The following is a 25,996-nucleotide window of genomic DNA, read 5'->3' on the forward strand; positions in this document are numbered from 1 at the left end:
TTTTTTAGCTATTTTTTCAGCGATGAGACCTTGTAATTTTGAATGGGATTGAGAGCATTCCATCATAGCAATGATTTCTATGATTTCAAATTATTGCTATGATTTCTAACCACCTTTCGTCATTTTAGAATCCAGTGAGAGCTATGGGCAGTCCCCACAAATATACCTACTTGAATATATACATGGAGGGTTTTGTGTGTAGTTTAAGGTTTTTTCCAGGCTTTTGGATTACATTATGTAATTTGAAGTCAGTGTAAATGTCAAAGAGATAGTTTCAACCTCTAAGTGAATAATTCCCATGCTAAATCTGTTTGTAAAGTGGAAAAACAATTCTTTCTCTCCCTACTTATTACAGGATGGCAGAGAATGCTGCTAAATTTGAGAATGACCAGATGTGACCTGCTGAGATGATTTGAGAATCGGGTTCCAAAACAGGAGTTAAGACTCAGTGGTGTGTAGGAACAAAGGATGAGTTGAGTGTGTTTGGGAAAGCCAAGAAAATAGTTTCTGAAAGGCATTATACATTAATATATGCTATTGGGTTTATTATATATCCCATATCATTTCTTCCCTATAGCAAGGATCTTTCCTAAGTAGTAGCCATTTCACAATGAAGAAATAGAAATAGTTGGCCAGTGAAGACAGAGCTACCTGGAAAGCAGACTCAGATACAGAGTTGGGTAGCATGAATCCTGTGGGGAATAGGTCCTACTACACATCGAGTAAAAGTTGACCCTTGGAGTTCTGTTATGTGTTGGAGTTTAAATAATTTGTTGTATTTTGTGTAGTTTGAGTTAAGCTTACGTCAAAACAGAGAAGGTTTTATGTTAGCCAAATGGAAATAATAACTTTCTTCTGAGAGAGAGAACAAATTTTAAGGGAACTTGGGTTTACCTTCTTCAGATTGATGGTTCTCAGTTTTTAATTTTTTTTTCTTTTTTTTAGGTCACAGACTTCTAGATAAGGTGCCCTGATTTTATTTCTACTTTCAGGCAAAAGAAACTCAGTGACAACAATGATATATCTCTTGTTGGGGAATTTTGTGGTAGGACTATGTGGTTTATGTATTCATCTGCTTTGGCATTAGTGCTAGAAATGATTCTTATTTCAACTATAATTTTAAAATCTAGTTAATATATTGATTTCATTATACATTAATATATGCTGTTGGGTTTATCATATATCCCAATGGATTAGATAATAAATTCATCCATAATGAGGCATCTATAACAACAATGATTTAATATAAGAGACTGTCAGGCTGAACATGATGATGCCTGCTTGAAATCCCAGTGACAAGGGAGGTTGAGGCAGGAGGATCACAAGTATGAGGCCAGCCTGGGAAATTTATAAAACCCTGCCTCAATATTAAAAATAAAAGGACCTCATTCATCCCCAATAAAGTTCAGTGGTAGAATGCCCTTGAGTTCAGTCCCATATTGTAAGCAAACAATAAACAAAAACCCCTTAACTGTACCAGCATTTGATCTACAACCAATCCAGGATATCATTGAAGATCTGATGGTTTCCTTAGGCAGTACTGTGGTTATCCCAGCTTTTCAAATGTGTTTCAGGTTTTTGGAGCTTTTTGATGTTATCTGTTTTTTATTAGGGTTCTTCAGAGGAGCAGAACCAATTAAGACATACAAAAGATCTATTATAAGGAATGGCTCACATGGTTTTGGAATCTGTAGTTCCATTTTGAGCCTGAAGGTCCGACAATCAGCGGAGACAATGGTGCGAGTTCCAGTTTGAGTCTGAGAACCTGGAGACTCTTTGTCAATTCCAGCCCAAATCCAAGTATGGGACCAAGAGAAGACCTCTGTGTCAATTTGGAAAGAAGTAGAGAGAAAATTCTTTCTTCCTCTTCCTTTAATTGTATTCAGGTGTTCAATGGATTAGGCAAAGCTACCACATTGAGGCAGTGTGCTTCACTCATTCTGCCAAATCAAGCCTTATTCTCATCCAGAAACACCCTCAACAGACACCTAGAGTAATGTTTCACCTGATTTCAGCATTCTGAGGCCCAGATGACACATGGCATGAGTTGTCACACTGTTCTTGGACATCTGTCATCATGGTGGAATATGGAGCAGCCCCAGTCAGTTCTACGAACTACTAAATTCTGTTCTATAAATGCCTCTTTTTAGAAACTCCTGGCACATCACTTAGTTACTTAGTAAAGAGTGCTTATCTGTACATGAAGGTGTAAAAATATGGAATTATGCCATTTTTGGCCTTTAAGACTGAATAAAGTTGAACTTTTGGTTGTTGGCTCTTGGTGTGTGTCTGTGGGATCCAACATTATTTCTTGAAAATGCTTGTTTCTAAGAGTGGTGGTGGTTATGCAGGGAAAAACACCAGCTTTTGAGCTGGTGAGAGGGCTGACAAGTCCTGGCTCTTCAACTCACTCCGGTGACCTTAGGTTAATTCACCTGGTTGGTTCTTAGTTTCCTTAACTAAGATGAGGACAACTCCTGACTGATACTGAAACCTCTAGCATGCTGCCTGATGAATGGGAGGTGTTCATCAAATGGTACCTACCCATCCCTGTGTGTTTATCTTAAAATCAGATGTCTCCTTTTTCTGTGTCAATTAAGGTACATCTAGTGTGGTGTAATGACACACACCTATAATTACAGACAGAGGCAGGAGGATAATAAGTTTGAGGGTAACTTCATCAACTTAGCAAGACTGTGTCTCAAAGAAAAGGTGGGGGTCTGGCAATATAGCTCAGTGGTAAAGTGTCTCTGAGTTCAATTCCCAGTTAAAAAAAAAAAAAAGTGCACATCTACTCTACTTGAATATTGCTAGTCATTCAGATATCTGGCCTTTTTTAGTTCAGATTTACTTTTATTGTTTTGAAGCCATTGCTATTTTTCCTTTTCCTTCCCATGTTGACAGATTATTATCTTTTCTCTTGGCTTCTTTTAGAGTAGGTGATAGAATTTAGATGGGGCCCTGGTCCTGTTATATTTCATCCACTGGCATCATGAATGAGCTGTTGAGCCACCTGAAGAAGAAAATGCAATCTCTTTCTGTATTATCTGTCATCATGGCTGGGAAGATGATGACGAGAGATCATAATTTTGAACAGACAGTAGAATGGATGAAGTTTTCTCCTCCTGTAAATGGTGATTGTCATGAGAAACAATTCACACCAGGATAGGGTGCTTTTTGTTTTTGCCATTGTTGCTCTTTTCCTGGACATGACCAGCCATTTAATCTCTTGTGTATTTTGTGTACAGTTCCATGCAGTTTTCTGGCTTTGATGGATTGAAGTTTCTGGTGTTTTCTCTGTTTAGGCGAGAGCTTGGCAGAATATTAACCCAATCTCTTCTCCTGTTGGTATCCCCCAGAGAACCCTTCAGAGAAATGCTGAAAAGTATACTAGTCGTGATATGTCAGGGTTAATAAAAGCAGACAGACAACTCACCTGATTTCCGAAAAACCCAGATGCGATTGGTTGTATCTTTAGGGATTCCAGGGGTTCAGGTGGCTGCCAGGAGCTGTCCACTGACAGTGCAGTGGAGGGCAGCACAGCTCATGCCAAGAGGACAGCAGCATGGGGGCGTTTGGATGGGACTTGCCTCCCTGAGGCTTTTGTTGACCCTGATTTCTTGGGAATGTGTTTGGGTCACAAAGCAAGAGTCTCAGTAGCCCCTGTAATACATTCAACTTGAGTTGTAATATCTTCAACTTGAATTTTTTTCCTACAAGCCTAGGAGACTTGGACAGACACTGTGATCCAGCGAGGTCCTGTTTGAATTTGAAAATGAAGGTCATGGGGCTGGGGTTGTAGCTCAGTGGTAGAGTGCTTGCCTAGCACCTGTGAGGCATTGGGTTTGATCCTCAGCACCACATAAAAATGAATAAATAAGGTATCATGTCCATATACAAGTATTAAAAAAATAGAAGAAAATGAAGGTCATTTCAAGTGAAGATGGGTTCCCTGACAACGCTTAGATCAAAACATGTTCATTGGAAGCTCGGGCATCTCATCTAGTACTGCACCCTGACTACCAATATTTTGTTCAGCTGCCTGGCAGAAGTTGCTTCTCAGTCACCAATGTATTTTGTAGCATCTTTCCCCACAGAATATTTCAGATTTCTTCCCATTACTCCACTGGCACAAAGTCTCATTGCAAGGAGAGGAAATGAGACAAGCAGCAGGGAGAAAATAAAGTCTGCTTCCTGCAGAACACAGCTTTAATGCATTCCCTCCCCTCTGCTAATCTCTGTAACTTGATTAATTGGCATGTGGTGTGTTGCAGAAAATCTAGGGAATGACAAAGCTAGTTCAATATCAATTAGCTAAAACAGGAATGGACTTCCCACAGAGACCCTAGGACAGAGTTGTATTTAACTGGGCCCTTTCAAGCACAAGCCTTCCCCAATGATGTGCAGTAGAAAATCCTACTTAGGGCCCAGTTGTTTAAAGAAATTAAAAACTGTGGAAATTAGCAGCTGAAATCCACTTGGATGAATCTCCTATTCCTTTAATATGTCTGTCTATTCATCTCACTAAGACATCACAATCCTTCCTCCAAAGTGATTTGAATACTTAATATTTGTTGAAATGCCTTAGTTGGATTTGAATAGTATAATTGAATTTGCTTGCTGTGTTCATGGGAAATGAAAGCTTGGGAGTTCATCTGGTAAGCTATGTGAATGTGCTTATGTTTCCAAGAGATTTATATTTCTCTGTTTGTGAACCAAGTATTAATAAGCAATGGGTCTGCCACATAAATAAACCAGTGTTCATCAGAGTTGCAGGCTGTATTTACCACTCTCCAGATGACTGGTCTGTCCCTAGGGCTCAGAGGTCACATATTTAGGTTTGGTTGAGCTGAGGTGAATATAGATCATGACTGGATGCTGTGTGTTCTTGGGAACCTCATCCTAAACAGGCTAGTTTATCCTGACTAAATGTTGTTCCTTTTATTTATAGCCTACTGAGAGAGACAGATAAATAAACTGCAAACTCTGCTCAGCACGGTTGGCATAGTGAGAGGGAGCTGACCAACACCCAGAAGGAGAAATCATGTTCGTAGTTAGTAATAGAAGGTGTCTCACAGAGTCTTGAACAAAATGTGGTTATACAGGGAGAAGGGAGACTATGTTTCAGGAAGTGCGCGTAGCAGATTCTCAGGGCACCAAGGTGTAAAAGAGTGTGACAAGTTCCTAGAACATGTATTGTGAAGTCAGTGGCATATGGGAAGGTGATGGGAGGTGACTGTAGAGAGGGAGGCACAAACTGCTCATGAAGGGCTACCTGGGTAATTTATTTTGGCTTTTCAACAACTTTAGTTGAAAAAGAATGAGGAGTCTTTAATAAGAATAGGAATGATGTAATCAAATGGCATTTTAGAATAATTCCATAAAGTAGCATGTGGAATAGCATTGCCATGTGAGATTGGAGCTGCAGGACAAGTCAGAATGACTATGATCGTCCAAGAGGGAACAGTGTGGGCCAAACCACAGAGGTGGCAGAATGACAGATCAAACAGCACAGGAAGGAGGTAGCACTTTCTTGATCTCATCCCTGCATAGGAGAATGTGAGACAAGGGAAAAGCAGTTAGCACTAACTTTAAGTTACTTTATTTGTGTGGTGCTGGGATTGAGCCTAGGGCCTTTCACATGCTAGGCCAGCACTGTCCTCTAAGCCACAGCCCTAGCCCTTGGTTACTCTCTGGGGATATCATTCATGGAGGTAAGTATCAAAGGAGGGGCTAGTAATGTCTAGAGCCCGAGCAGAGCAAGGTGAGTTGTCTTTGGGGTCATCTTCCTCCTCTTTCTCTTCTTCCTCTTTATTTAGACCAAGGTGGGTGTGAATAATTGAAACTTGGCTGCAGCAAAGATAAATATGTTTATAAAAGGAACAGACTAGAATTTGGGAGGCTTTTTATTGAATGGCTTTTCTGTTCTCAGTAAGGAAGAAAGCAAAGCCAATATTTTTCCCAAGTGAATGCAATGTGTGTGGGAATAGATATTTTAAGGAGCGAGATACATGATTAGTGTTGTATCTGAAGTTAATTGGAGGGAACAGTTAATACTTCCTACTCCAAAATTTGGTTCTCAACTCAGCATGTGCTTATTGAGGCAGTTGTAAATTAATCAAGTAATTAGGAAAGAGAGCATGAAGTGTCTGCAGTGTTCAAGGCGCTCTGTGATGGTTTCTACTCTGGAGGTCGTCTGGTACCCAGAGCCCTTTCCTCATGCTCTTAAGTTAGTTAAAAATCGTGATCATATGTCTTCTCTCACCATAAGAGTTTGTTGTTGCTCTTAGGACTTAGTCTTCCTGTAGCCAGTCTCAGTCAGAAGAGTACATAGTCCCCATATTCAATTTTGTAACACCCATCTATTTTAGAATAGTTTTAGATTTATAGAAAAATTGCAGACAAGTTTCTTAAATAACCACACCCAGTTTCCCCTATTATTAACATCTTACGCTACATGTCACATTTGTCACAATTTGTTAATGTGGCTGTCAGCTTTCCTTAACTGTAACAAATCCCAGAGATAAATCAACTTTCAGGGAAAGGTTTATTTCCTCTTGTAGTTTGGGAGGTTTTAGTCCATGGTTGCTTGGCCCCTACCTTTGGGCCTGTGGAGAAGCCTGGGGTGGGGAGCAGTTGGGGGAAGAGGGGAGGGGCATGTGTTTCAGGAGTTTCTCACCTCATGACAGCAAGAAGCAGAGAGGGTGAGGAGAGGGAGAGAAAGAAGAGAAAAGAGAGATGATGTCCCACTATCCTCTAAAGACATTTCAAGGACATGTTCCCCAGGGAGGACCTAATTTCCTTGCACTAGGCTTTACCAAGCCTTTAACACATGAGCCTTGGTGGACATTGAAGATCTGAATCATAGTGGTAAACCAGATTTCCCCACTTCCTTTTTTTTTCAACCCCTCTTCCTTTTTTGAGATGGAGTCTTGCCCATGCTGGTCTTGAGCTCTGGAACATACATCATTTCTGACTTGAACCCAGCTTGATACATACAAGAGTTCAAGACCAGCAGATTCTTATTTCAAATGTTACTTTTGCCTTTTCAGTGATTTTTGCCTATGTAAGGAGTTGTTCATTTCAGAAACTATAATTAAACCAATAATTTGGATTGTCTTTGGTATTCTCTAATATGAAGTCTTGCCCTTTTAGAAATCATACAGTTGAGGGGGGAATAAGTGCAAGGACTAGGGATGTAGCTCAGTGGTAGCCTACCATGTCTAACATTCTGGGTTTGATCCCTAGCCCAAGAAAGAAAAAAAAAAAAAACCATAAAAAACATATTAGTTGGAATTTGATCAAGTTAATATAATCCTGGTATCAGTTTTATGTGGTCTTTAATTTAAAAGAAAAATTATTATCTAGGAAGTGTGGTTTGTTAGCTATAAATCTTTTTTTTTTTTTTTTAAATGGGATTTATGTGCCTAAATCTTTGATCCACTTTGAGTTGATTTTAGTGCAGGGTGAGAGATAGAGGTTTAATTTCATTTTGCTACATATGGATTTCCAGTTTACCCTGCTCCTAATCAAAGAAAAAATAGGCCCAAATCTTTACCATGTTGGCTCAGGACTGACTTTCTTAACAAGATTCCTAAAGCACAAGAAGTAAAATCAAGAATCAATAAATGGGATGGATTCCAATTAAAAAGCTTCTTCTTAGCAAATGAAACAATGTATAGCGTGAATAGAGAGCCTACAGATTGTGAGAAAATCTTTATCACATGCAACTCTGATAAAGCATTAATCTCTTGGATATATAAAGAACTCAAAAAAACTTAACACCAAAAAACCAAATAATTGGTAAATAGGCTAGGGAACTGAACAGATACTTCACAGAAGAAGAAATACAGCTTATCAACAAATATATGAAAAAGTGTTCAACATCTAGGAGTTAGAGAATTAGCAATTAGAGAATGCAAATCAAAACTAAGATTTTTATCTCATTCCTCTCAGAATGGCAATCATCAATAATACAGGCATTTTACAATAAATGTTGGCAAGGAAGTGGTGAAAAAGGTACATTCATACATTACTGGTTGGACTGCAAATTGAACCAATCTGGAAAGCAGTATGGAGATTCCTCAAAAAGCTGGGAATGGAACCACCATTTGATCCAGCTATCCCACTCCTTGGTTTATACCCAAAAGACTTAAAATCAGTATACTATAGTGACGAAGCCACATCAATGTTTATAGCAGCTCAATTCACAATAGCTAAACTATGGAACCAATCTAGGTGTCCCTCAATAAATGAATGGATAAAGAAAACGTGGTATACATATATTTAATGGAATATTACTCCGCTTTAAAGAAGTGTGAAATTATGGCATTTGCTAGTCAGTGGTTGAAGTTGGAGAATATAACGTTAAGCGAAATTAGCCAATCCCACAAAACCAAAGGCTGAAGGTTTTCTCTAATATGCAGATGCTAATTCACAGTAAGGCAGGGGGCACAAGGGAAGAATAGCTTTACCTTAGATTAGGTAGAGGGAAGTGATGGGAGGGGAGGGGCTGTGGGGATAGGAAAGATAGTAGAATGAAACAGACATTATTACTGTATGTATATATGTGACTACATGACCAAAATGATTCTGCAATGCACACTCAGAAAAATGAAATTATATCCCATCTGTGTATGATATATCAAAGTGCATAAATGCATTCTACTGTCATGTATAACTAAAACAAATTAAAAAAATTTAAAAATGGGATTCATGGAGTATAAATAATAAAATGAGTTTGTTTTTTTTTTTTTTTTGGCAGCGTGTCTTGCACCATGGCTAACTTGTCTTCTCTGCCTCTAGATGGCACTGATTTTATACTGGCCTGTGAATTTTAAGCAATGTAATTTGGAAATGAAAGATCTTTTCGGGTTGACATTTTGTCTGTTAACTTGTGCACTCTGTTTTCACTTCCCTCTCAAACCTTGTTAAATTTCCAGTCATTACGAAATCATGAATGAGTGGTGGAGAACTGGCTGATAATTTTGTAAGATGAATGAACCATTGAAGTCATGTAACCTACAACGAGAGCTTTCTGGAAAAAGTGTAATGACTCTCTGTTGTCTCCCAAGTTCTGTTTTGTCAGTGGATAGTGTTCCAAGCCATTTTTCTAGATAGAACTTAGCTCTCTGGCACTCATTTCCCAGGCCTAGGCAATTTCAAAATCCTTATAAAAAACCTCTTTATCATTCCTAACTATTTATCAACTCTCTCATATTCCCTGGGCATCTTTGAGCTTTTACTGCCAACACACCAATTCATTATTTTCCCCAAAAGCTTCTTTGTGTTTCTTGTTGCCAAAGAACTCACCCTACTTATTAATCAGAGGAATACCCACCCTGCCCCATTATGATGTTGATCTTTTCAGTCACATCCTTTCTAACAGGATCATATAGCTAAGTTAAGTGTTTAAACAAAACGGCTTGCAGAAGTGTCTTAAGACATGGACAAAGTGCATTATCTGACCAAAATGAAAATATCACTTGAGTACTGTAGTGGAGTTTTTACAGTGGCTCCTCCTCCTTCTCTTTCTCCTCTGCTTGCCTCTCTTCCCCTCACCCCATTAGTACAATGCTGCTTTGTATAACCAGGGTGCATCCTATGGCCTCATTCCTTTCATCTACTCAGTTGGTCTACTCACACTATTTTGTTTGATTGTGTCACCCAGCCATTAGCAGCATCTTGGATCATCTCTGCCGGAGTCTGGCTGCAGCAAAATAACCCGCGGGGGGGGGGGACGAATAACTTGTGAACTTTGATACAGCAGGAGTAGGAGCCGTTTATTGTAGGACAGGAGCGGTATTTATACATTCCACACAACTTATCTTAATTAACATAAACTAGATACAGCAGTCAACCAATAAGGAATCTCCATACTTAAGGGCTCCTGGGCTTAATTTCACAAACCACTCCCTCTGGCAAAATGCCAGGGGCCATCCTGACTTGTTTACAAACCTTAACATTAACCACTCCCTCTGGCAAAATGCCAGGCTCCATCCAGACTTGTTTACAGACCTTAACACATCTCTTCGTTTGTCATGTCATTTTTACTTGCATTTGATCCTGTGCAGAACAAGAGTGCTTTATTACCTTTGACAAAGATTGACTTACAAACCTGAAGTTAACAATGGTGATATAGTTGTGGCCGACTGACTTAGCAACTGCTTAAAATGTTCAAATGTGATTTAAATGATTTTAAGGTTATAAGATAGAAGTGCCTTGTAGTTTGAAAAGTGTTACATCTGTTTGTTATTTTCCTCCCCCGAACATTGTTTTAACTCTGCTGCTTCCTTTATCATCTGTGTTAGTGTCATTTATTTTCTCAACTCACACACATTTCTTTCCTCCATTTCTCATGTTCTTGATTCTCTTCTATTTAGGAGGAAAAGGGCTATTATTAATTGGTGTCAAGTGCTGGAGTCAGAATAGGTGCCTCCCTGTATTCCACCCTGCTTGGATGTTCATGTGGTCTGTAAACACACAGTGCCTTCATGGAAATAATGGATACCAGGAGCATTATCGTAACTAACATTTGCCTGTGAAACACTCCTCCTTGAGTGATCCGAGAGGCTTTTCACACCAGTGCAGGTACACATGTGCTGAGTGCACTCAAGAGGCAAATCTTAATCTGTCATCTTTTGAGGAATTTAGTGGTCCTTGTCCAATAAACATGATTTAATTAGGGCAAACTGTCACTAGTTTATGCAGGGTGCCTAAAGCAATTCAAGTGTGTGTGCCACTACAGCTCAAATCAGTTTGTATTTTATGTCTAATTTTTAATTCCATCTATCTAATCCTTTCTACATTGAAGCTGAAGGGAGTGGTAATATATGCCACCATGGGAGTATTCATGGAGTCTAGAAGATAGGGCTGGCAAGTCAAAGATTTTGGGTTGAATTCAGAGGCTCTACCACTTACAATGTAATGGTTCATACAGCTTCAACTGTTCAACCTTCCTGCTTCCTATTTGAGCTATGGGGCAGTACTAAGGATTGTGAGGATTAGATGAAACCATGTAGTAGGTAAGATAAGAACAGATAAGATAAGCACAGATTAGATAGCAAAGATCTGTTACTCTTAGCCAGTAGTAGTATAAGCAGTAACAATGTTTATTATAGGGTCATTTCTTCCCTCACAGATACTCAGAGAGGCAGGATGGGTAAGTAGCATTGCTGTGTAAGGCACACTGTGTAGATGAAACCAGTGATAAATGGAAAGAAAAACGACTACTTTGGAACCATAGACTAGTCCTAAGTAGTATCTTGAAATTCTGCTGTTGTGCAAGCCCAATTTTCCCGTGCCAACTCATATACATCTGCAGTATTTATTTACATTATTTTTGTGACGGTTTGCTTTTTCATTTGCTTTTGAGATGTGTGTTTAAAATCTAGGCCTTTTTGAAGAATTCTTTTGACTTTCTAACTTTTAAATTTAATTGACTTTCACAATCCACTTTTATTTTTAAGCTCAATTAGAATTAATTTCCTGCAGCCTCTTTTCTCATTTCTGAACTACTATTCATGGTTTCTGTAGTCAGGGTAGAATTTGTGTTCTGGGTCATTTGAGTTTGTACAGGACACTTAAGAAAATGTCAGAAATAGAAGAAGTTCTAGAGGAAAAACAAATGACACAGCCTATTGTGGGCAGTTAATGGAAATCTAATTTAATTTAATCAACACTGCCGTGTCTCTCAAACATAAAAATGAGAGACAATCATTTAAAAGTCCCTGGTACCAAGGTGATGTCATTGTTTTGGTCCTTGATTGATGTCTAGTTGCCTAAGTGATTTTATCCTCTTTGGATATTCGCCTCTCTAGATTTTATTTCCTTATTTGGAATTGGCTTAGTATATCTTTAAAGTACCTTTCTTTAGTATTATATTTTCGTTAGAAATAACAGCTGTCTTTGAATAGATGGACTTATTTTTCTTTGTTGTGTTATGCAGATGGTTTTACATGTTATTGCATATTATTTCATAGTTTTCCAGACTTTAGTACATGTACACATGTTTTGGTCATACCCATGTTGCATGTTATCACTAGATTGTAGCAGTTTCTTAAAAATAGCCTTAGAATGACTTATTATTGTTGTAAGCTATTGTATCTGTGGGTTTGTTATGGGAGTTATATACTTTCCTAGTACACATTAAAGTTAATATATAGTTATTAAAATACCCTAAATCTTCTTAATGCAGTGTGTGCCACATTTTGAGAATCATTGATGAGTTTTGGATTTATTGCTTCAACCATTCCTATACCTCCTAATATTTTTGGCATGTTTCAGATACCTAACAGTGCTTCAGATTTTTTTTTTTTTTCTTTTTTGAAACCTCGTTTGGTCACAGTCTGAAATTGAGTCCTATAGTACACAATTGGACTCCTGGGATCCTGGAAGACACACACATTTATGAAAGTGGTGGTATCTGTAGCAGCAGTGAGAGGCTCTGGGTTGACAGTGGGGAGGAAAGTACTTTTGAATTAATGATAAGCTTTATTATTAATTAGAGGTGTTAATTAGAGGTATTATTAATTAGAGGTCAAGCCTGTCATGTTTGAAGAAAGGCACCTTGGATGACCAAGGGTATGAGAACAGTTTGCCTTGTGTATAAACTGAGAAATGCCTTGATGGTTACTTCTCACCTCCTGGCTTCTGTGTTGATTTTTAGTTTAGTTTGTTTTTTTGGTATTGGGGATTGAACTCAGGGCTGTGTACATGCTCTATCCTCTGAGCAAATCCCCAGCCCTTCTGTGTTGGTTTAGGAAAGGGCAAAATGAATGAGGCTTTTTCCAGCATTGTTAGGCTTTTAGTCTGAAAGAGTATTGTGGCCCTCAATTTTGGCTCAGCAAAGTACTAGTTGGAGTGCAGCTTAAGCTCTGACTTGAGGTTTTTTTTTTTTTTGGTTTTGTTTTGTTTTGGTACCAGGGATTGAACCCAGGGATGGTTAACTACTGTGGCACATCCCCAGCCCCCTTTATAATATTTTGTTTAGGGACAGGGTCTCCCTAAGTTGCTTAGGGCCTCAATAAGTTGTTGAGGCTGGCTTTGAACTCCTGATTCTCCTGCCTCAGCCTCCTGATCCACTGGGATTATAGGTGTTTGCCACTGGGTCCTGCTAAGGCTCTGACTTTTTAAATGATCAGGTTTTTTTTTTGCTTGAGTGGAAATTTGAGAGATCTGAGCATTTCTCTCTGCTAACAAAATAATGACATTGGTGCCAAGGAAGCGTCAGAATGCAGAGGAACATAATGCTGATTTAGTAATTTACATATGTGTGTGTGCATGTGTGTATGTGTATATTTGTATGCATACACAGAGATTGCAGTAAACTCATAAAGATTTTATTGTTTTTATAGGATGTTCGATTCTCAGTGTCCAATTAGGAAATGTCTAATTGGGTAGCATCTGATGGGAAATCTGTTGTTTTTTTCTTGTGCTTTGTGTACATTACATGGAATAGGGGCTGTTTATTTTCACTACTGAGCGTCACTTTGAAATATCCATGTTGTTAATAAGTGGCAGCTTTTATTTTTTAACACTCAATGTCTTTACATACTAACCATGTAGAAGGATTCCTCTGTGTGTGTGTGTGTGTGTGTATTTACTTTTCACATGAAGTAGAGTGGGATGTCACTCTGCAGGTTTTCTTGTTATCTGTTTTGGTTAAAACCAGGATTATTTTTCAAGACCCTGTTTCTAGTTGCTGATCTTTAATATTTTGCTGATTGAACTTTTAATGTATAATGATGAGACTTTGATTCTTTTTTATTATCAAGCTAGATCATGTAGTAGGACTTCAACTTTTTCTTCATTACAAAGGATGCTCTAGGACTCTTGGGCCGTTATGGTTCTGAACAGTTATTACATTGTTAGGGATCGCACTTTCTATCTGGAGCCACATTTTGACTAAGAGTACCTCATTCTTCCTTGTACTACTACTAAGGAAATGTTCCCTTCTATTCCATCCTACTAGTTTACCTGTCCTTATTTCCCACTAATTAACATGTCCTGGAAGTGATTCCCATTCCAGGAGAAATCAGTTATGTCTTTAAGAATAACAAAACATAGCCAGGCACTGTGGCACATACCTGTAATCCTAGTGGCTTGGAGGCAAGACAGGAGGATTGAGTTCAAAGCTAGCCTCAACAACTTTGCCCTAAGAAACTCAGTGAGACTCTGTATCTAAATTTAAAAAATATAAAAAAAGACCTGGGGATGTGTCTCATTGGTTAAGTGCCCTAGCTTCAATCCCTGGTAACTCCCCTTCTTTATCTACCCAAATTAAAACACCATATGCTGTAACAACTTGAAGTTGGCCACTGTATTTTTTTGTATTAAGAGATACAGACATGTGAATTATTTCCTATTCCCCCTTTTGTCCTTCAAACATTCATTGTTTTTTTCCTATAACTTTAGATAGAATCCTGCTTGTTGGGATAATGTATAAATACCACAAGAAAAGAAAAAATATGAGTATTTCTAGAGATGATAAAGTCTTCCAGTGTTATTGTTCTGTTTTTAATCTTAACATTTTAATATTAATGCTATGACCCAATACCTTTCTAATAATGAAATAGTGTTATTTTTACATATAACTGTTCTTATAAAGAAAAATGGGTATCATTTGCTAATTTAATCGTTACATAGTTACTAATTTCATTACCATTTAAGAAGAAGAATGCTCATGAAACCTGGATTTATATAGGCTCTTTCCCACGAACTTAAATATTACATGTTCATTATGTTTAAAAGAAAGATATTGAGAATCCTTTTTAAAAAGTAGACTTTTTAATTAAAACTATTATTATGTTTCAGTTAATTTCCTCAAGACACATTAATTCCACCAATGATAAAATTGTTCAAAATATTTTTAGTGTCATTTTTAGAATTTTGAGTGATCAAGCAGTGAATAACATTTTTTAATTAGTACCCAGGTATAGCATGTGCAGAGTTTTGAGTTCAGTCTCCAAAACCACACATACATGTACATAAACACACACACACCCTAAAATCCCATAAGGTATAAAAGTATAAAGGATTTTCATCTCCTGATGGATTTATAATGTGATTCTGAAAGGAGTTTGTAAAGTTAAGTTCCAAAAACTAATATTACTTTAGCAGACTAGGTATGCTGCCTGGGGAGAGGGGGACAACTAAATATAATAATTTTGCTAACTCTTTTTAGGCTTAGAGAAAATGGGAGAACTCCTCAAGAAAAGGCATAAGTGAACTGAATTGAGTGCCTGGAACGGGAAGCACACATGAATTGTGGGGAGTGTCTGCAGGCATGTGCCCTCATCAGCAGGGCAACCTGGACACCAGGCTTTGTGGCAATGACAAGTTGGGGAAGCCAAACCTGTGACTCATCTTACACTGTGGAAGAGAACCAAATAGGTCCTAGGGCTATCTGGGCTCTGGCTACACACAGTCTTTGAAGGAATGCACCCTCAGCCTGGATCCTGAGGTTTCCCAGCGAGATGTATCAACCAATCTAAGATCACCAGACACGAGGAAGCAGAATACTGTGTGTGAATTTCAGCAGAAATGACACTCGGTTGCTTCAGCTATTGAAATTCCTGGCCATAGAGAATAAAATAACCGGGTGAAATGTTTAAAGAAGTAAAGGATGAAATCTCAAAAACGTATAAACAGTAAAAAATATTTTATTCAAAAAAGACTGCACATGAGCCATGAAGCCATGAAAAGGCATGGAGGAAACTTAAATGTGGATTACCAAGTGGAAGAGGCCAGCTGGAAATGTACTCATGATTTTAACTGTATGGCATTCTGGAGAATGCAAAACTGTGGAGACAGGGAAAAGATTAGTGGTTGGCAGAGGTTATGAAGGAGAGAGGTTTGACTAGGCAGAGCACAGATGATTTGTAGGGCAGTGAAACTACTCTGTATGACATTATGATGTGGATACATGTCACTATATATCTGTCAAAAGCTGCAGAATGTACTACTCCAAGAGTGAACCCTAATGTAAACTATGGACTTTGATTTTAATGTGTCAATGTAGGGATATTAATTGTATAAATGTACCACTCTGGTGAGGAGTGCAGTTGATAGGGAAAGCTGTGTTGGGCCCGGGCAGTAGGTGTTGATATCTGTGTCCCTTCTCAATTTTGCTCGGAACCTAAAACTGCTATGAAAATGAGCTTTTATTTTTAAAAAATGCACATTTGAGATGTAACTAAAAAGGGCATGTCGAAAAAAAATGTTTTGACTGAAATTTAATTTTTTTTTCCTGGATCAGAATTCAGTCCATTATCACAAATAGATTTAATTGTCATGACTCTACTTCCTTTATTAAACCAGGACAGTTTCTGAGTCTTCTTTTGCCCATCACAACCTTCAACACTTTTAGAGATTACTGGTCAGATATTTTGTAGGATGCTCCTAAATTTCACATTTTCTGATGTTTTCTCATGGTCAGATTCAGGTTACACATTTTTGGCCAAAGTATGATGGAAATGAATGCTGTGTCCTTATTAGTATGTTATTTCACAAGGCAACATGGTGTTGATATGTGTCATTTTTGGTTATGTTGAGTTCCTTGATAGTCAAACACAGTATTTATTATGTTTCTCTGCCATAAAGTTATTATTTTTCCCTTTTTAAGTATTAAGTTTCTTGTGGGAAGCTGTGTTGAGGCTATGTGAATATTCTGTTTCTTAACATATTTTGCTCTACTAACTTTATAATCCATTCGTTTATTACTGTGGTGTTTTCCCAATGGTTATTCTCTGTATCCATCATTTTGTCTAAAGTAATTAGAATATTATAATAAGAATGACCTTTATCTTCTCTCCCACATATTTATTCAGTTATCTCTATCTATATGGCATCATGGATATTTATTTATATGGGTTATAATTCATTGGTAAACATATATTTTGGATCCATATTTGGCAGGGAGAAGCTTGACTCTTGTGCCTTTTGATGTCTTTTTGGCTCAGCTGAATATCCAGATTTATCTTTCACTTTCCTTTTTGCATTCCTTTAATCAGTTATTTCTCAAAGGAATTCTCCTTTTATGAAAGCATGGTATTTAGAAACCCAGACTTATTGTTATAGGGAATGTCATTACTTTAAGGACCATCCCCGCTACCAAATGAACAGAGGAAGGGAATCAGTGTATATCTGTTTCCATTTATGTATTGACGTATTTATTTATACACATGCGTTAAAAATATGAATTCATATGAGTGTGTCCAGTTCCAAGCTAGCACCAAATAAATGGTTTGGTCTAGGGGTCCCCATTGCCTTTGACAATGACAGTGAGAAACCTGGTCCTTTGCTGGGTCCGGTGGCACACACTTGCAAACTAGCAACTTAAGAGGCTGAGGCAAATTTTGATGCCAGCCAATGAATGGAAATGAATGCTGTGTCCTTATTAGTATGTTATTTCACAAGGCAACATGGTGGTTACATATTGGGACCCTATTTCAAAATGAAAAAGGACTTGGGATGTAGATAGGTGATAAAACACCCCTGGGTTTAACCCACAGTTCCACAAATAAAACAACAACAACAAAAAAAATAGAAACTTGGTTCTTACCCAAAATTTATTTGCTGGTTTGATCAGCTATATAGTAACCATATAAGGTAGTTTCAGAATTATTAGTATGTATCTCTGTGGGAAAAATAATTACTAATTTTTATGCAGTTATTTGCTATTGTGATCTTAACTGTAGAAAAACTCATTAAAATTCTGTTTTCAAATTAAATTCTTTGTTTTCTTCAGTGTGGCTTTGTCATTTATTTAAAATAATGTTCTACACCCTGTTATCCTTTGTATTTCATTTTGGGTTCTAGCCACCTCTGGATGGATTTTATTTTTTGGTGTTTTGAGTTACTAGAGTAACACGATTCTGTAAGTCAGAAGTATAAAAAAGTTTACACAGAGAATGTCACTACCCTACCCTGATCTTTTTACTCCATTCCCATTCACCCATTTTTTTTCCTCCTGTTTCTACCCATTTTCTTGCAGGTAATTCAGTTTTTCAATTTTGGTTTTATGCTTTAGTTTTTTGTTTTTGTTTTGCATGAATGAAAAAACTTACATGTATTTTATTATTTTATTCCCTACACAAAACATGGCATATAATAATATCTATTTCGCACTTTGCCTTTTTCACTTCCCAGTTTATCTTGGAAATCATTCAATATTCGTTCGGAGAGCTCTTGTTTATTACACCTACCACTGGTGCTCTATTATATAGGTAGTTCATAGTTTATTCACCATGTCTCTAATAGTGTGAGATTTTTATTTCTAATATTTTGCGGTTTCAAAAAAATGCTATGAAAACCTTGGAAAAGTGCATTACTTTGGGAAGTATACCTTTGGGATAAATAGCTAGAAACTGGAGTAGTGGGTCAGGAGATGAACAGTAAGTGTAGTTTTGTAGGATGTTGCCAAATTCACCTTAACAAGAGTTTTTCCAGTCTCCATTACCACGACCATGTATAAAAAGTGCATGTTTTCTGAAGTCTCCCCCAAAGAATATGTTGTCTAGCTTTTTAATTTGTGCCAGCATCATAGGTTAGGAATAATATGTCAGTGGTTAATTTGCATTTCACTGTCTGATTTTTTTTTTTTGTATATTTAAGGGTCATTTTCACTTATTGTTTGAGGATAAATAGTTCATGTATTTTTCTCTATTTAAAATTGAGGTTCTGCCTTTTCTTCAGTTTTTAAAAGTCCTTTATGTTAGAGATTGTATCTCTTTGTGTTGTATGTTGCTTCTTTAATTTTTTTTCTACTTTTATATCAGGTTTTATATTCTAGTTTTACATCAGGTTTGCCATTTTTTAAAATATTTTTATTTTCCCATTTTTATCTGTTTATTCCTTTGTATTTAACATTGTTTTAGGTATTTTTCTTGAATCTAGTAGGTAGCTGAGTCATGCTTTGTGTCCAAATTTAACATCGTTTTCCCCTTTAAGTGTTATTCCGAATTAAATTTATTTGCATTTATTGATACAATGGCTGCTTGATCTCAACTTGTCATAATATTTTGTGGCTGTGCATTATTTTATATTGGTTGGTTTTTTAATAAGATATAGGTTATTTTGCTCTTGAATTAAACTTTTTGTTGCTATTCAGAAAGGTTATATATTTTTTTAAATGATTGCTTTTATACTTACTTCTTTTAAACACCTTACTGTACTGCTTTCTTAACTTTTTATAGTCTGGTTTGTTTTTAAGATATTGTCTAACTATTGACTACATGATAATCAATGATTGTATTCTACATTCTGATTTTTAGTTACATTATTTCTACTTTGTTGGATCATGTCACATGTAACAATTGTATATTAATTATCCAACTTAATCTCCAGCTTTGTTATAGTCAAATCTGCAATTTTATTTTATTAATATTCTCCACATTAGCTTTTCTTTCTTTCTCTCTTTTTTTAAAAATTTTTTTTAGTTGTACTTATTTATTTTTATGTGGTGCTGAGGATTGAACCCAGTACCTCACACATGCAAGGCAAGTGCTCTACTACTGAGCTACAGTCCCAGCCCCTCTCTCTCTCTCTTTTTTTCTTTTGCTGAAAAATGCCCATTTATTTTTTGCTTACATGAAGTTCTTGCATTGGTAAAGTTTCATAAAGATCTCCCTGATAATGTAGCATCCCTGTGTCTTTAGGCTTTTTCTATACCCTTGATCCTTTAAGGACAACATTGATGGATATAAAATTCTTGGTCCATATAGTTTTCAATTGAGTTGTTTGATAATGTGGCTCTACTGTTGCCTTGTTGTTTTTGTTTTAATTTATTTTTAGTTGTAGTTGGATGCAATACCTTTCTTTCTTTCTTCCTTCCTTTCTTTCTTTCTTTCTTTCTTTCTTTCTTTCTTTCTTTCTTTCTTTCTTTCTTTCTTTCTTTCTTTCTTTATTTATTTATTTATTTTGTGGTGCTGAGGATCCAGTCCAGCGCCTTGCATGTGCTAGAGGAGCGCTTATGCTGAGCCCCAGCCCCAGCCCTTGTTGCCTTGTTTTGTATGTTACTTTTGAAGAATTTCCCTTGCCCCTGCGATTCTTACTCATTTATTTTATTTTAGTTTTGTTTTCCTAGAGGCCATGAGGGCTTTTCCATTGTTATCTTTTCAGTTTAATGGGTTAACCATTCAGTCCTCCATAATTTATTTTCTCAAGTTCTCACTGTCTTTATTTTCCCATCAGTGGCATTCCATCATGTGACTTTTCTCTTCTGGGGACTCCAATTATATAAACACTGTCCCTTCTTTGCTTCTCTTCCATTTCTGCCACTTATTCTCTGCCTGTTGTTCATTTTAAAATTTTGAATTGTCTCTTCCCTTCATTGCTTTTCTGCTTTTCTTCAATGTTCCTTATTAAATATCCGTTGACTCCATTGTCTCTTTTGTACTTTACAATTTGAACTTGAGTTTTGAGAAGATTTAATTTCTTCTGTTTTATTCCTGAGTCTGATCATTTCTCCTTGCAATTCTTTTTTCACTCATATATTTGTTATTAATTTTTGAGATTGGACTCGAGTGACTGTAATGACTGGTGATGTTAGATCAGCCTTACCACCTCACTCTCTTCTTTCTTTCCTTAGGTTTTCCTCGGCTTGCACTTGATTTCCTCATAGGCTCCTAGTGGATTAAGAATGGCATTGTTCCCTCCCTGGGTACCTTTTTATACAGTTATTTTGATGCTCAGGAATTCCGTTTTTCACATTATGCTGAGGGAATGGTATTTAATTGTTTCATTTGTTCTTTTGTTGTGACAAGACTTTGGCACTTGTCATTGTATTTGATGCCTGTGACAGGATCTTTTTCTGAATTTTTTTTTTTTTTGGTAGCGGGGATTGAACCCAGGGGCACTTAAACACTGAACCAATTCCCCAACCCTATTTTGTAAATAATTTTTCTGGGCATTTAAAGGAACTGCCAGTCTTGGTTTGGCTTAATCCATTTTCACAGCCTGAGGCTCTCCCTATTGCCCAGGGAATGACACCTAACTGCAGGTATACACAAGGACAAGATTGTGTTCTTCCTTATGATGAGGATGATTCCTTTAGGGCTGTTTGTTTCAGACACTCTGACTTGGTCAGACGCTGGGTTTCACTTTTGTCTCACTTGCTATTTTAAGTTGTCACAACCAATGTTCAGTTTTTCAGTTGATATGTTGGGTAGGCAAGATATTCCCAGTGGCTTTGTGCTAGGCCTTTTTTCCTGGTTTTATACTTTCTTATAGAGTTTTTGTTTAGTAATTTCTATTTTATTACTTTTTCAATGCTCTTGCCAATTTTTTAGTAGCATTTATCAGGAGAATTGATTCTAATAATTGAACTCAACATTATTAGAAATGTCAGTTGATTAACTCTTTAAATAAAAACGTTTGTTATTTTTTTATTTCATGGGACTTCTGGTGGGAAGGATGATAGATTCATATACACAATTCTCTTTGTTACTCAAACTCCTAGCTCAGGTAGAGACCTACTTTTTTACCACAGATGGGCAAAAAAGTAGGTCTTTACCTACTTTTATTGGTAAAGCAACTTTTGACTACTAGTAGCTATGATTGTTAGTGATGATGATAATGATGATAATGCGGAAAATTTATTTTGCCATTGCACTATGCCAAGTACTCTGTATTTTCATGTATTATTTTATTTATCATAAAGTGTGTTGAGTGTTATCTCATTTTATAGATCATTACCAGAGGCATATCTACCAGATTTCTTGCATGTGTTCACATGGATCGTAAGTGGCAGAAATGTGGGGCAATTCCTGTCCTGGGCTTTGGAAATAAAAGAGTAGCAAATTCCAGCATGCTTCCTGCCTTCGTGGACTTCACAGGATTTGATTCCCAGACAATACTTTCTTACCTAGTCCCAGGTCACAGTACAGGGACATTGTGGGATAGTTGGACATATCATTTTTGAGTCTGAAAGCCTGATTCATTTGTGTTTTCACTAGAATTGAGGATACTGTCTCTAACTTGGAAATGACTATAACTTTACATAAATGTAAAACAGAGAGATATCAGCAAAGATGAGAACAGTCTCTTAATTCCCTAGACTCTCTGCACCATGTAGCATAGAGCTTTACTCAAAGTTGCTTCTAAGTGGATGTTAATTTGGGTATTTTTATTAAGTATGAGATATAGTTTTTATTGCATATTATAACAGATTAAATTTTGTGTTTTAGCTAGATTTCTATATTATTTCAACTGGCTTTATGTATTTATTCTTTTCCTTTTGGTTTACAGTTATTTGCTGATATAAAGGATGGAGACTGCCTGAAGCTCTTTGAACAAAGTTCTCGCTCTGCTTATAAGCAAGAGACACATACCATGGAGGCCTTGAAGCTTGTAGAGTTTGACCTTAAGCAAACTCTCACCAGGCTTGTGGCACACCTGTTTGGAGATGGTAGGTACTCAGATGTCTTTGTGTTAGGCTTAGATGTCCAGTAATTACCATCTTCCAAGTCATAAAGGTTGAATCTAGATATTTTGTTTAAGTGGTGGCATAATGGTTTCAGTTCTACTGGGATACAACCCATGAATTTCTTGGTTTATCCCATTTAAACTCAAGAGGATATGAAAGTAGAATTAAGTAGAGAAGAAAAATGTTTATAACCTTCAATAAGAAAGATGATGGCTTAGGATCAGTGTAATCAGTGGAGAGAGAGTATACTAGCTAATTAGTGTTATTAGTATATTATTATTAGATCAGACTTTAAATGTGACTGAGCCCAGTGGAAAATTTTATATGGTAGTATGTGATTACTACTATCAACAACAAAAATATTAATGGTGAATTTCCTGTTGGTGGACCAATACTGTTAACATCTGGACTCTCACTTTAGTCATCATTATGCCTATTGTCAAATGCATAATTCATGTAATATTTAAGAAACCACTAAACAATCATATAAATTCTTTATATACACACAATCTTAAAAATAGCAAATCAATTTTAGGATAATATCTTTTCTAGGAGATGGGGAATCGTATTAGGGGGTAGAAACCAGACTTCAAGTGTGTTAATAATGTTTTATTTTTTAAAAAAATATGAAGTTAAATATGACAAAATGTTATGATTTGATAAACTGAATATGGGTGTGTGGATGGTTGCTATTTTCTACCCCTGCCTCTAGTTGTGAAATATTTCATATTAAAGTAGTATAATGCAACAGTAAAAAGGGTTTCAGGTAGAGAGTTTTGATGTGAAAATTCTATTATAGCCAACTTCTCTTTACTTTCATGACAAAAGAAAGGAATTGTTATATTTTTAACAGTAATATCATCTAACACTGAAATACAGAGAGATGGATTATAGTGTTCACACCGTTTTGGAGGAAGGTTGGGATAGGAGGAATTGTAGTACTTTTAGGAGATACAATTCTGTCTCAAGTAGCTATACAGAGTCAGGCTCATCTGAATTTTTCCCTTGTCAAACTATGGAAAGAGATTTTTAGAATCCTCCTTTTTTTATGCATTCCTACACATTTCTGCAATCACAGTTTGTTAATCTCACAATTTAGTATTTGTGAGATTAACAAACTGGATTTTCAAGGAGTTGCAGGCATCATGGTATATAATAAGCTAGATATGATCCTTGTCTTCAAGAAGCCACAGATCTTAAATCCTCTGCTAAGAAACATTAAGTGTTCTGTGGACACAGGGGAGAGAGGCGTCCTCCAGGGCAGCATATGCACTCAGAAGGGTTCCTGGTGGAGGACAGCCCCACTGACACTTTGAGGATAAGTAAGAATTAGCTAGTGAAGGGGTTGGTCACTAAACAAGAAGAGGTGGAGGAAGAAAAGAAGACAATATAACAAAGTAGGTGAGACACAACTGCTAGTCCTTGAAAACACACATAAAACAGAATAGCATTAAGGAAAGAAAAAAAGAAGAGGAGACAGAGAGGAAGATGATTGACAGCAAGTCTTATGCTCACTGACAGATGGTAGTGTGGAATCAGGTGAAAATGAAGTTCTCTACCATCCACTTATTCTGAAATATTGAACAGGTCATTTACTGCTTTAGCCCTCAGTTCTCTAACTTCAAAGTTGAGGCAATACTTATTTCATGTGAGAATAAAATGAGATAAACATGTGAAAGGTGCTTTATAAGTTAAAGATTTTAAATCAATTTGAAAATATGTAAAAATGACAAAAGTAAAGGAAAATTAAGGCAATAAAAGCAGGAACTGTGAGGAAGGAGAAATGAAATCAAAGAGGGATAGTTGTGGTTGCTTTATCTCCGTTGCTGCTCATGGAAATGGAAACAGCCCTGTGGCCCAGCTGTCATGATGTGGAGGTGGCTTTAACATCCTTACTGAGTACTAGCAAATATTTTAAAAAGAAACACTGTGCTAGACCCTGTGCAGATTGAGGATATACATTTCTCCAAATGTGATTCATTTCTCCAAATGTGACATGGTAGGCAGACAAAGAATTAGGAGTCTTACATTTTGAAACAACAATGAAGTGGTAGCTTCTCTTTTTCAGGCATATATTTACCTTATTGTTTTAAAAATGTTGTTTTTTTTTTTTTTTAATTTTTTTTTTTTTTTAATATTTATTTATTAGTTTTCGGCAGACACAACATCTTTGTTGGTATGTGGTGCTGAGGATCGAACCCGGGCCGCACGCATGCCAGGCGAGCGCGCTACCGCTTGAGCCACATCCCCAGCCCTTAAAAATGTTGTTGACCCACACTTTTCAGCATCAGATTTCATTACAGATAGGTGTTGCTATTATAAAATCTTCAGATTCAGTTTTTGTTTGTATTAGCAGAATCGCGGAAAAATCCACCTTGGACAACATGTGGTGTTCATGTGTCCTAAAGCCTGTCAGTGAAAAAAGCCTTGTAGTCTTTTGTTTTCTTGCAGCCATGATCAGTTTTACCTCCAATCACACAATAACTGAATGCCCTGAAAATGCTGAGAGACTCTGCCCACACAGCTTTGCCTCATGCTGAGAGCCTTGGTTGGAAGAGCTTGTCCCTGGGTTTGCCAGGCTTGTCACGTCTGCTGTGCTGCTGCTTCAGGGACATGCTGAGCAGGGTGAGAAGGTGACCTGAACCCAGACCCAGTTCATGAACTACAAGAGTGAGAGGGTCTGTGTCACAGAAAACAAATAGTGCTGTGTGTTTTCTTAGTGTTCATACTGAATAGTAATAATCTCCTCAAGATTCTTGGCTGTTTCTCTTGACCCTAAAGAAATGTGATTGTTCCTATTTTAGGGATTTCAGAGGCACCACTTAATTGTGGACTTTTGTTGTTACTTCTTTGGTCTGTGTTTGTGTACATGTGTCTGTGTATGTGTTTTGCAATCTTCTGAAGAATATTTTTGGCCCCATGAATCTGAATGTTATTTGATCAACAATAGAAGAAAAATAAATATTAAAAAAAGAAATAATAATGATGATAATAATAACAATAGCGATGATAGTTAGCACTTTTAAATCCTGTGCTGAGCACTTTTACAAAGATGTTTTTCTTTGGACTGCATCTGTGATCCCCATTTTTCACCTGAGGGGAACTGACACAGAGAATTCCACATGAGGATCACCTGCTGCTAAGTGTTGTGGGCAGTTTTATTTCTGAGCCCATCGTTGATTTTTGCATTTATGAAAGGACAGAAAGCAATCACTGAATAATATTTCTGAGCCTATGAAAACCAGAATGTTAAAACAACCTGGTGAGAATCGGGCCTCTCTCTAGGAACTGCCCTCTGACCCCTGCTTTCTTTCCTCTGTTGTTTTGGCTTGTGGTACCCAGCTTGTGGTAAAGCCTGTGTTTGCTGCATCATATCCAATTACATTTTGGATACCAAGGATTGCTTAAAAACTTCACTCTTTCTATAGTTAGTTAATCAATGGGGACTGCTTTGCAAGCCTTGGAAATACTCAGCAACTCTTTATATTTGTTTTTATGGTGTAGGTTTTTCACCTTTTATTATATTATTGGATTCCTTTGTTCTTGAAAAAGCAAAATTAAAAATTAGAA

At 36.9% G+C, this 25,996-nt stretch overlaps 1 protein-coding gene across 15 annotated transcripts in view; it reads left to right on the forward strand.

Annotated features, from left to right (window-relative positions):
* Window positions 1-25,996, forward strand: part of Fars2 (phenylalanyl-tRNA synthetase 2, mitochondrial) — a 509,560-nt gene that overhangs the window by 137,726 nt on the left and 345,838 nt on the right. For all 15 annotated transcript variants that reach the window (XM_048799745.1, XM_048799744.1, XM_048799738.1 and 12 more), the window contains one exon: window positions 22,249-22,408. In XM_048799745.1, the coding sequence (XP_048655702.1) occupies window positions 22,249-22,408 (160 nt within the window). The remainder of the gene's footprint in view (window positions 1-22,248; window positions 22,409-25,996) is intronic.

This window comes from Marmota marmota, unplaced genomic scaffold (genome assembly GCF_001458135.2).
Source record: "Marmota marmota marmota unplaced genomic scaffold, marMar, whole genome shotgun sequence".
NCBI classification, from domain to species: Eukaryota; Metazoa; Chordata; class Mammalia; order Rodentia; family Sciuridae; genus Marmota; species Marmota marmota.